This window comes from Podarcis tiliguerta (assembly GCF_965153285.1).
Source record: "Podarcis tiliguerta genome assembly, chromosome: 2".
NCBI classification, from domain to species: domain Eukaryota; kingdom Metazoa; phylum Chordata; class Lepidosauria; order Squamata; family Lacertidae; genus Podarcis; species Podarcis tiliguerta.
In genome coordinates, this window is record NC_139535.1 from 87866676 (window position 1) to 87878932 (window position 12257).

General features: G+C 43.9%; 1 protein-coding gene across 1 annotated transcript in view; it reads left to right on the forward strand.

Moving 5' to 3' along the window:
• EVPL (envoplakin) overlaps window positions 1-12257 on the forward strand; it is a 38753-nt gene that overhangs the window by 22500 nt on the left and 3996 nt on the right. The window contains 13 exon segments of the mRNA XM_083429806.1: window positions 922-1017; window positions 2399-2524; window positions 3604-3750; window positions 4541-4695; window positions 6986-7083; window positions 7358-7539; window positions 8200-8378; window positions 8679-8817; window positions 9269-9462; window positions 10274-10424; window positions 10721-10804; window positions 10903-11013; window positions 11716-11808. Of these exon segments, the coding sequence (XP_083285932.1) occupies window positions 922-1017; window positions 2399-2524; window positions 3604-3750; window positions 4541-4695; window positions 6986-7083; window positions 7358-7539; window positions 8200-8378; window positions 8679-8817; window positions 9269-9462; window positions 10274-10424; window positions 10721-10804; window positions 10903-11013; window positions 11716-11808 (1755 nt within the window).

Here is a 12257-nt window from a genome sequence, read left to right on the forward strand (position 1 = left end):
GGTGGACTCACAGAGAAATTTCTGCAACTTGGCCAATTACAATCCCTAGGATTCTTTGAGGAGGCAGCCATGACAGCTAAAGTGGTATAAAAAGACAAACCTAAGTTTGACAATACCATACTAATTGGGCCGTGCTATGTGTTGCTGGATCTGCTGGGTTCTCTGCCCTCTGGTTCTCTAGGGCAAATGGATCATGATGCATGTTCAATAAACAGGTTGTCAGGTGACCTGATTCAGAAGCTCCCATTCCGAAAGGCCTTTTCTTGTGTACCAAAAGATAAAATTCTTCAGCATATGTGGTATGTTGGAATAGCTGGGTCAAAGTTCTGGCCCGTCATATGTACAAGCAGACAAATGCCCTGGAAATGGTCAGTTATGGAAGGAAACAGAAATTGCAGAGCAAGGGTCATCTGGGGAGTTTTTGCTTTGTGCTACATTGAAGTTTGGCATTAATATTCTCAACTGAGAATATAATCATGGAGAGCTTGGGCTAGAGTCCAACAATGCAGCTTCTCAGGGAGTGGTAATATTTTGCGATCTGATGGCATTAGTATTCGGGGAATGAGATGTTGCACAAGAATAAACTATACTGCTGTCCATCCTCTAACTGTGCAACAAGCTTACACATGCGTGTTTTGAATGTTAATATTTTTCAAAAATGTTTTACGACACACCTCTGATCCAGACCTTATAGAAACTGCTAAGTTCACATGACATAAAGCAAATGTGTTGATTTCCCTCTCTCATATTTTGAACAGCATTTTATCTTTCCCCTGTCATATTATTTCCTTTGTTGTGTGGATTCAGCAGCCCACAGCTACCTACTTCTGTCAGTTTGGGGGGTTAACAGAAAAGAAACTCAGCGGAAAACCATGAAGCTAGATGGAGAATGACATGAGAACTATTTCTTTTTCGCTGCAGGCTCATCAGGAAGCGCTTAAGAATGAGTGGCAGAATCTTCTCTACTTGTGCATCTGCCAAGAAAACCATTTGAAGAACATAGAGAACTACAGAAAGGTAGATTGTGGGAGGGTACTAGAAGGTGGTATGTGAGGGACCCCAGGGATCTCAAATCTTCATGATCATGTGTAGAAACTTTTAAAATATTTAGGCAGTTTCCTAAGGGCAGGCAGACAATGTTCACATGAAACTTAGTGATCAGAAGGTACACCTTCAGCACTTTGAACTCCTTGAGCTCATGGATCCCCCCTCACCCATAGCTTAGAAAGATTCCATGTTCAGAGTCTGAAAGCATTTGTTTGTCTAGTATGTCCATAAAATTGTAGCGTTGTAGAGTTGGAAGGGACCCTAAGAGTGATCTCATCCAACTCCCTGCAAAGCATGTTGCATTTGTTTTTGCAGAAAATCTCTTCATTTCATAGGGCTCGATTCAGATTTTCTGTGAGCAGTCCTTCTCCCTGTGCCCCATCAAAGCTGCTCTAGAACTGCCTCCAAAGCAGCAGTGCAAGGGGCTTTGGGGTGGGGGAGCAAAGGTTAACAACAATCACCCTTGCCCACTCTCTTCCTCCCATCGGAACCACTGCTAGATCTGAGTCCATTCCACAAACAGAAGCAGACCTTCCATTTGTGGAAAGGCAGGTCTGAATCTAACGTCGTCTTTTTAACATTCTTTGAATCCTTTGGGGGGGTACAAAAGAGATTTCTAACTTCGTTGCTATTGAAATTCCTAACTCATCCTTCAGACACGTTCCTAGGGCAGCTTACAAAGAATCAAAATGCAATACCATGCAAGTGATTAAAGCCATTGCCACTTGCAAACAACGTATTAAAAGCAGCAAAATCTAAAACAGCAGCATGCAGTCGCCAGCAGATATAAAAACCATTACACAACCTTAGAAAATATAGAGCTCTTCATCTGGTGCTGGAAGGTCATCAAAGTAAGTGGCAGGCAAGCTTTCCTGGGAAGAGCATTACAGAATATGGGAAGCACCATGGCAGCGACCATTGCCCAACTTTCATCTGCCACTCCTGATATGGAGGGAAACCTGATGAAAAGTCTCTGTGCAAGATCTTGGTGTTGATAGAATTAGGGCATGTCTCCAACATTTTTAATGCTTTAGCACTAAACCAAATGCATAGAGGCAAAAGTCATGGCCACATAGTACTGGGTCACATGACTGTTGAGGTCTTAATGCAGGCCCCAATCACACCAGTGGGCAGCACAAGGAAAACTAGTGGAAGCAGCCAAACTCTGGAGCCCTGAAGCTTGCACTGACCTGATAGGATGAGGCTATATAGTTAAAGTTTGACAAAAACAGCAACATGAACATTCTGCTACAGGAGCACAGCAGCAGAAGTTAGCAGTGTCTGAATTTCATGGTCAAAGTACATTTCTCTGACTCTTTTGCTACTGCTCTTCTCTCTTTTTTGTATTTAGTTCTATGACGATGCTGATGCTGTGAGCCATTCACTAAACAAGCTGAACAATGACCTTGATACGAAATACAGCACGTTCAACAAGGACAGCTCGGGAGTGGTGTCTGATTTATTCCTCCAGCTGGAAGTGAGAACAACAAGGGGGAATGGGGACGTGATTTCAACAAGTTCTTACGTTTTAATTACTGGCCTGGAGCAACCGTGCCTCTCCTGGATTATTGAAGCAACCAAATCTAATTATTTTTATGGCTTCATCTAAATTCAGTTAGGTGCAGAGCCTGGGAGTTATAAATTGGACAAGTGGACTTGATTTACTTCATTAAATCGAGTGAAGAGAAGCTAAGATAAGAGGGAAAAGGAGGAGGTGAGGGAAGATGAGTTGCTGGGGGGGGGGCTGCACCCAGTCCCTGTGCCTTGTGATTGGGTTCTCTCCCAGAAGGTTTTGTTCCCCAGGTAAGAATTAATAAAACACAGAAGTTCTGTGCAGCAGATGAAAATTATGGATGAAGGGCTGACCTCGGTTGAGCAGTGAGATCATGTGCCTTTTGAAAAGTTCCTGATTGTGCAATGTGTGTACAAATTGTGCATGCACAAGCTCTTTCAGACCTTCAGATTCATAGAATCATAGAATCATAGAGTTGGAAGACACCACAAGGGCCATCGAGTCCAACCCCCTGCCAAGCAGGAAACACCATCAGAGCACTCCTGACATATGGTTGTCAAGCCTCTGCTTAAAGACCTCCAAAGAAGGAGACTCCACCACACTCTTTGGCAGCAAATTCCACTGTCGAACAGCTCTTACTGTCAGGAAGATTAATGTGCATTTTAGGAATGGAGACAGCAAACATGATCCAGATTCCCCTTCCATGCTTTCTTCTGAATGTGTGAACAGAACAAAAGTCATTGTGCCATCAACATCCTCAAAATTAGGGTCTCCAGCCCCATCAACATCTAGCCCACACAACTTACAGGCCATCAAGCCAAATGCTTCCCACTCACTATGTATGGCAGAGCACCAGGAGCTCGTTAACTAGCCTAGATCTTTGAAAACAGGAAAATTGTCATCTACCTAGCAGGCCAATGTATAGGGCTGATGGGCTCTGCATGGCTCAGTGGGCCACAAGTTGTGCTAGTCCTGCTCTAGGCTGCGTTATTTGCCCAAAATACACACCAGCTCTGAACTCTTTCCTCTTCCTTCCTGTCTAGAACGATGAGAAGTCTGTGAAACAAGCTGAGAGGAGCATTGCTGAACTGAAAAGGAGGAGCAAGGAGATTAGCCCTTTGAAACTCCGCAGACTTCAACCCTCCCAGCCAATTACTGTGACTACCATCTGTGACTGGGATTTGGGCGATGTAAGAAAATGGCCTTGTCGTATCATATGTGATGGAAACTGATTATTCTGAAATTGTGTACCGTGTACCTCACTGTGGTTTCTGAAGAGTTTGCTTTAATCTCCCTTTTGCTGCTACTTCTACATCAAATCAAGCAGAAAGAAAAGCAGCGGTGGAGTATTTGGGTGCCATGTTTGAAAAAGGAACAGTGTGGTATGAGAGTTCTCTATGCCCAGATATCCCTAAAACAGTGCAACAACCAATCTGTAGCGCACCACAAACAGTGAGCAGGTGTGACACCACACAATTGATCCCTTTATTGTATGATATACCAGAGTGACAGAGTTTAAGGGAAATCACTATATATGGCATTCCACTCATTTGGGGCTAGTAGGATAAAGTTAACAATGACTACTAGTCATGGTGGCTGTATACCATCATCAGAATCAGAGATAGTGTATCTGAATATTGGTTTCTGGGAATTATGGACAGGAGAGGGATTTTGCTCTAATGCCGGGTTTATGGGCTTTCCAGAGGCATCTGGTTGGCCACTATGGGATTTAAGATGCTGGTGTAGATAGGCCTGTGGTTTGATCCAGCAGCAGGGCTCTTCTTCTGTTCTTAGTAACGACACCAAATGTGTACATGTACAAACATCTAAAATAGACCCAGGGCACCTCTGAGGTGCAGTAACAAAGAACAACATTTTGTGACATCTGAACAATGTCTTGAGTTTGTCTTTCTAGCAAAGGGTGGCTATATTTGAAATTCTCTCGAAAACTTTCCTTCTGTCTTCTTTCCTTCCTTCCAGGGACGGCTCGAGATGGGTGAGAAGTATATGTTGCATGACAACAGCAACCAGGAAAACTGGGTCGTGCAGAATGCCAGTAGAGAGACTAAGGTAGCACCTGCTGTTTGCTTTTCCATCCCCCCTCCAGATCTAGAGGCCATAGAGAGAGTTAATAGGTGAGTACAAAGCTTTTTCTCTCTGTCTCATGAGTATACCACTAGCAGTATACATGCCACAAACAATAAGAACATATTTTCTATCTATTCATTACTGGTGATTTTTAAAAATCGGTGAATACGGGTTTTATTTTTATTTATTTATAAAACTATATCTATAGTGCCATATCATAAAATATTAGGGCAATATAGAACACAAAACACCTTTAAAAACAATGGGGTTGAACCATGGTTTTGGAAATTGTCCCATATCAGAGGTTCTTCTCTATAAAAGATGTTTAATGGCACTCTATCATGCGGGTATTATGTCTGCATGTGCTGGGGAGCTGCAAAAGATCTGGTTCATGATGGTAGCGAAATGTTGCTGGATGGAAACGGTTTTCAGACTCCCATATGCCTGTTGTTTAAGGTGCGGGTTTTGTGGTATCATGTTGCCTCTACACATAGACTTTCCATAATCACTTGGAGAATTGTTTTTTTTTTTTACGATCAAGTGATGTATAATGTTGACAGCAATTCATGCAGGGTGCTGCATTAGTAGTCACCCCATAAAGCTTTCATGTTACCAAGCATGAGTGCCCTGCCAGTGGAACTTGCACATCTACATATGCTAAAAATGTGATTATAGTCACCACTGAGAATCAGCCTTAAGACAGTGGTGCATAATTAGGAGGGGCATCATGGCAGCAGTTTCCCTTTTCTCTTGTTCATTTTTCCTCCCCAAAATACACACTATTCATGTCGTTTGTTGCTTAGGAGACTCTCGGAAACAGGAATTTTAATTAGTTTATGTCCTTCCAGCTCTTTAACAAATTGCTCTTTGTAGATTCCACCTCTCCCACTGAAGGCTCTGCAAATATGTGCTATCTTTTCTAATTAGCACTCTCTCTCTTTTTTGGTATTATCAGGATACCACATTTACTCCAAAAAGTGCAGACAACCACCTAATCTAAGACTGATCTTTGTAAAGCATTAAGGGAACAGTTTTCCAAGTAGAGATATTTATGAAGCTAAAACAGCATAATCAAGAGGGGGGAGGTACCAGAAAGGCTGAGGAAACCCCAGTGTTTGCAGAAGTACAAAAAAAATTTGAGAGAAAGGTCTCAGGGTGAGAACCCCAAATCAGTTCAATGAGCACACTCAGTGGGGACAGAATGTGGCCTGGCTGTTTGGGGGTGGGGATAGAGTATCCAGGGCATGGCTGGTTGGCCTGCACACGGAATAAGTCCACTAAGGAGAGACTGGCAATGGATTGGGTAATAGATTGTCTCAAACCCATGAGCCTCTTTGCTTGCTTAGAGGATGGAAAATAGCAAGCAGGCAGCAGCCATTTTGTGTGGGGATTCCTTTCCTGAGCCCTGCGCATGTTGGTGGAGCACACATAAGCCCGCCCCTCCCCTGGCTCCGTCCCCATTCTGCCCTTTTCCAGGACCAAAAGTCCTGCACTTCGGTAGTCATGCATCAATTGGACATGCACAAAATGGTTGCTGCCTGTGTATGTGTATGTGTGTGTATATGTGTGTGTATTATAATATGCACTGGACAGAGGGCGGTAGAAGCAGGAGTGTCAGCTTGGCCTCACAACTGTGGGTGCCTGGGGCCATGGGTGCCATACAGTGTGCATGGCCCTGGCGCCAAAATTTGTGGGTGCCCAGCCCCTTCATGGGGAATTTTGTGGGTGCTCGGGCACCCACGGTAGAAGTATAAATTGCTGCAAGGCTCATGGACGCTTTCCAGAGTGCACACGGCAAAGGAAACAATACACACCCTAGAAAGTACCCGTTGGCCTTTGTCAAAGTAGAAGCTGGTGGGAAAGTGTCTTCTGAGAAATCTCTAGCAGAAATCGATTCATGGGGTACTTAAGCAGCATGGGACCACTTCTTTGTGGATGCTTCTCAAACACACAGCTCAGCTAATGTCCTTAGGAAGCAATCTCACAGGTCAGGCAACTAATGTAGTCACTTACCATGTCAACTACCCGCCTGCAAGCTAGTTTTCCTGCAGATGTTGCTAGAGCGGCATGGGAAGCAGCAATACAAAAGCAGCTCTGATTTTAAAATTTCACTTTATTTTTACTGTTTGGTTTTATATACGATTGTCATAAATTTCTCTGATATTTATTTATTTATCAACAATTATTTCAATATAAATACTTGATATGGAATAAAATGACCTGATTAATGCCCCACTAGAAAAAAGCAGTCTCTCTGAGCATGCCTCGTGTACATGGCAAGTGTTGTAGGGAAGCCCTGTGCTGTGAATAACTTTGACTTCCTCCTGTCGTGTTCAGGCTGGAAGGTGAGCTGAGCGCAGTGAAGCAGAGGAGAGCTACAGTCCAGAACACCTTGAAAAGCAGCCACAGGGAACCAGTTAAATCCAGCCACCAGGGTATGTCAGCATTTCAGCCGTTCTCTAAGGGGAAATTGCAATACCATTGTGGCGTGACGGGTTGGTTAAGGTGCTCACCTCTTCCCCATGGGCCTTCAAGTTGTCCAGTCTCTGCTTGTGCAGGAACCCATAAGGATCAGAGATCCTAGGGGAAGGCTTAACTTACAGGGTGGATGTGGAAGAAGATGAACAGGAGGCATTTAGGCATAGCAGTTATCCCCATGGACAAATGCAAATATCTGCATGCTTTAGTGAATAATACTTGTCATTTCAGTTCCAGTCAGAAGCACCACTGTGGCCCAGGATGATCCCCAAGCCAGCCAGTTGCTCCATAAATTGGATAATGTTGGTGGTAACTTGGACCAAGTCAAGAATGAGATTTTTAGCCGCCTGAGGTCTCCACTAAACCACAGTGACCCTGTAGAGGACCTTACTCAACGGATCAGAGAGCAGGAGGCAAGTCCCCCCCCTTTTTTTGGGTAAAGTGGCAGGAGGTAAGTTTTGACTGCTCACTTGTGCCTCTGATAAGCCTGTTCATATTCGGAGAGAATGAACACCTTCACAGAGCAGAGAGGTTTCTACTGCTGTTTTACTGCCTGTACATTTTATGTCTACTTTGCAAGACGAACTGGGATGGACCCACTGACAGTCCTGATAAACAGGGGGTGGGGGGAGGCTCTCTCATGCAACACTAGAAGCTGCTTCATTGAAAACAAGTTCCTATCCTCACCTTCCTATCCCCTCAATATTTTGTAGAATGATTTTTAGCTTGTTCTTTTTTTTACGGCTTTCCTCAAAGATGTGGACAAATAACTCAAATATTTGGCTACATCCATGAAGGTTCTGTGGTTGAGAGTTGCTCATGAAATAATTGCCTCAGTATTCCCAGCTATGACTGGTGACCTAACTCCACTGGGTTGGAAAAAGTCTTAAAGTGGTGCTAGATGCATCATTAAACCTTATAAGCTTATAGGCCATGTAGACATGTCAATCCAATGGCTTCGAATCCACTGGTGGTGTTGAGACCTATGTCCCTAACTGGTCTCTCTGTAAATGACTGTTGTATCACATTGAATTTCACTGACTGATTAAAAATAAAATCTGCCTTTATATCAGGGAACAGCAAGGAGACTTCAAGTCATAGGTGCAGAAAAGGAAGCTGCCCGGAAGGAGTGTGAGGCCTATCTTTCCAAGAAGCCTGCTGGCACCTCTGCCTCTCAGCTGCCTGTGACACTCAACAACATCAAGAACAAATACAATGATGTTAAGGTGCTCTCCAGGCTCTATGAGGAAAAGTAAGTGACTTCAGCAATATTTTGGCAGAGAATAGAACTCTGTTGCTGTGTGAAGTGTAGAGTATTGCCAAGCCTCGATTCCCAGAGTTCCTGCCTCCGGATACCAGGGACACTGGCAGCAAAATGACTGATTTTGCAAGGCAGCAGCTTGCAAAATGTTTCTATGAAATCTTAAATGTTTTCACCTGGCAATATATAGCGCTTTTTTTTTTTTTTTTTTTTGCTTTGGTGTGGAGTTGAAGAAAATAACCTAGAAGTGAAATATTGTCTTTTGGCATTATAATGTCTCCCCCTCCCCAGAGCCAAAGCAGGCCTGAACCTGGAGAATCAGATAGAGAACACAGACAAGATCATCAGCACCCTTGAGGCCAAGTTATCTCATGATGGCATCATCCCAGCCTCGCCCAATGCACTGCAGGATCGTGCCAATGAACTTCAGGTGAGGGACCTCTGGAATCAGAAGGACATTGGTATAGGGTGGGATAGAACAGAGTATTTCTTTTCTTTCTTTCTGTGGGTGCTTCTGGGCCAGTTCTTCCCTTATCCCTAACCACCAGAGAATTTTATCTCCCAGGCTCTCTTCCAACTGAGGCTGCAACATTTTCCATTTGCTAAAACCCCAAGTGAAACTATTTATTTGTCCTTTCTTTTCTTCTCCACACATTGGTTCCATTGGTTTGCAATTAAATTAAATTATAGTACAATACCTGGCTTTTCATTTCTGCTCAGCGCCACACCAGTCTCCTTCCACTTAGCAGAAACAGGCTTGGCACTTCAGCACCAAATGATCGAGGAAAGCAATCAGACTTAGATTTCGGGAGGTTGTTTTTTTTAATCCACAGGTTGAAATAAAATTGCTGTTCTGAACGGATGGTCTCTTTCTTTCACAGAAACTGAAGCGAGATATGGTGAAACATGAGGACAGCTTGCTGAAGCTGAACCGCAGCCTCAAGGATGCTGAGCACAGCTGCAGTGCAGTGCAGAACAATTTTGAAGAGTACTGCGCTGATTTGCCAAGGCAGAAAAAGGAGGTCCAGCTACTTAATGACCGATATCATGCTGTTGCTGACCAGCTGGATCACCGGTAAGGAGCCAAATCCTCTCCACTGGTGGGCATGGAAAGTGTTTGTGTGTATCTGAACATCCAGCCTTGTGAGCCAACTTAATTAACAGGCCAGATTTGGAACAGGTGGCTTCCAGTCTCCCTTTGCCCTCGAAGATGATATAAAAACATATAAATACACACCAGGAATAAGAAAACAGAGGCCTCTAATGACAAAGATCCATCAATGACTACCCCCAAACTAAGAACCTGCTCCTTCAAAGGGAGTGCAAATGGGCAATTTCCTGGAGCTTGGAACCACCCACCCATAGTGACAGAATTTAGCTTCAGATTATTGGCCCTCATCCAGCCAATTACTGCATCTAGACACAGGTATAGGACTGACATGCCCACTTCTGATCCAGATGTTGCAGAGACATAGAGCTGAGTGTCATCTGTATTCTGAAGATACCGTGCTCCAAATCTCCACAAAACTGCTCCCAGTGGCTTCATTATAGATGCAAAATAGCATTGGGGACAAAATAGTGCCTTGCAGCATGGCTGAGATCAATGAACTATGGAAGAATGTGGAAAGCTGGTAGCTATTTTGTAGCCACTCTTCCCTCTCAGTGACCAGCCCATCATTTTCTATCCAGTCTCTGGCTGCTGGGTTAAAAGATATATATATCCCATCTTCCAGAAGCAAAGCCTTGTCTTTCAACAAAAAGGAATCAGCCTGCCTCTCGTAACTTGACAGAATGCTTCCAGTCAATAAACGAGGCACTTTCCCTTAACCACAGCAGGCACAACCTGAGCTTCTGCTTCTTAATCAGTGTCTCCGTTCTTTGTGCAGGGAGAAGACTCTCCGGAACACCAGCCTCACCTACCAACAGTTCCAAAATGCCAATGAGAACCTAATGTTCTGGCTCAACAATGTTCCCAAGTACCAGGTCAAGACCACAGATGGACCCAGCCAGGTCAACTACAAGCTCCAGGCCCAGAAGGTAAGCAGTGTGGTATCTTCACCCAAAGAAAGGTGTTGCAATTTCAAGGTCACAACACCCTCAGAAAGGGAATTGAGGGCTCCTTGAGGCGGCCATTGCTAGGTCGTTCTGCATTCTTACTGTCAGACTGATGTAACCAAACTCACCACAGTGGAGGACGAGGTAACCCAGCTCACCCACCCACCTAGACTGAAAGCAGGAACTTTCAGGGCAGGAACATTATAATGCTTGTTGTTTATTAAGCACCAGGGAGACCACGGGTGCTTTCTTGTCCTAACGGCCTTTTGCTCTTGCAGAGGCTGGCAGATGAAATCCAGAGTAAAGAATCTGACAAGGATGCTGTGGTCAACTTGTCCCAGAACGTGCAGAATGTCCTCAACGTATGTTTGCAAGATTTCTCTCTATACGTTTTCCATTTCCTGTTGGGTGAACCAGTCTGATCTTCCTTTGACCACATCCTTTTTTCGTTTAACAACAGGAGTATGAGCTTCAGGCAGGAAAATACCGATCCTCCCTAGACCCTTCCTTGACTGCTTCTTCAGCAAAACGCCTCCGGGTGACACCACTTCAGGAGAGCATCCAAGCACAGGTGAGAGCTTGGGACCCTGGACCCTGATTTCTTTCTATAAAATTTCTACCCCTCCTAACCAACTGGTTACACTCTTGAAGCAGTTTAGAAAATCTCAGAACAAAGTATTGTGGCACCTTGGCAGTATATACACTACAGCCTTAATATGCAGCTAGGCTGTTCTTTTTCTCAGTTTGGATTGGTTGGGGGGGGGGGAGCATCAAAAGCAGTGCATTTCATAGGAAACTACAGGATAAATATTGATTCACAAAGCTAAAAAGAGAAAATTGCCCAGTAGCCCTAATGGCTGATAAGAGGCTTAGAATTGGCTGGTGATTATCTTCTACTTATTCCTGCGATGCAAATTCCTCTATACCTAGACTTTTCTAACACATGTATCATCACAGTGTGTCACATAAAAATAAAATAAAATAAAAGGAGAAGGATCAAGGAGTGCCTGTTTGAGGGAAGAAAACTGACAAAGAGGGAAGAAAACTGACAAAGCACACTTACAGTTTAAAGAAAGCAAGAAATGCTCCCACTGGTAACATTCCCATTCCTGATCTCAGTTAAACAGCAGGCCCCATTTATAGTTTCCATACAGTGTTGTTTGTTCAGTACTGCAGCCTGGCAGATGTTGACAGCCTTGAACTAGAAGGGAAATGGCAGCAGGACAAAGTGATACGGTATCTTAAAATAATGCGTTTTGCTCATTCTCTTTAGGAAAAAAACGTGACAAAGCTCTTCACCGAGACAGCTGCCCAAAACAAAGAGCAACTCAGCCGGCTGGAATTTGCCAAGAAAGTTATGGACAAGGTATATGTAAATCATATTAGGTTAAATGATAGTGCATAGATAAATAACCATAACTTTCAGTTAGTGCAATTAGCTTCTCCTGGGAGCAAATGAGAAGGAAGATTTATTGGTGTTTCATACCAAAACCTGCCAGGATACTGCCTTGAGTTGCTGTCATTCTGACATGCTCTACTGCAGGGATGGGGAACCTCAAGCCCAGGGACTGAATGTGGCCTCCAGGAATCTCTGCAGGCCACACCTCTTCTTTAGCCACACCCTTCCTCACCTCTCACCATCACTGCTACACTCCCTCAATGGGTGTGTTTGCCTGTGCAATGTTTTCTCTCTGTCTTTCTCTTTATCACACTATTAAACTTGTTCGCTAGATAACTAAAGTCCTACCGCCACATATCCATATAGGCAGCAGTGTAAAAGTTTACATTGGGAGTCATTTTGGCTTGTCTTTCTAA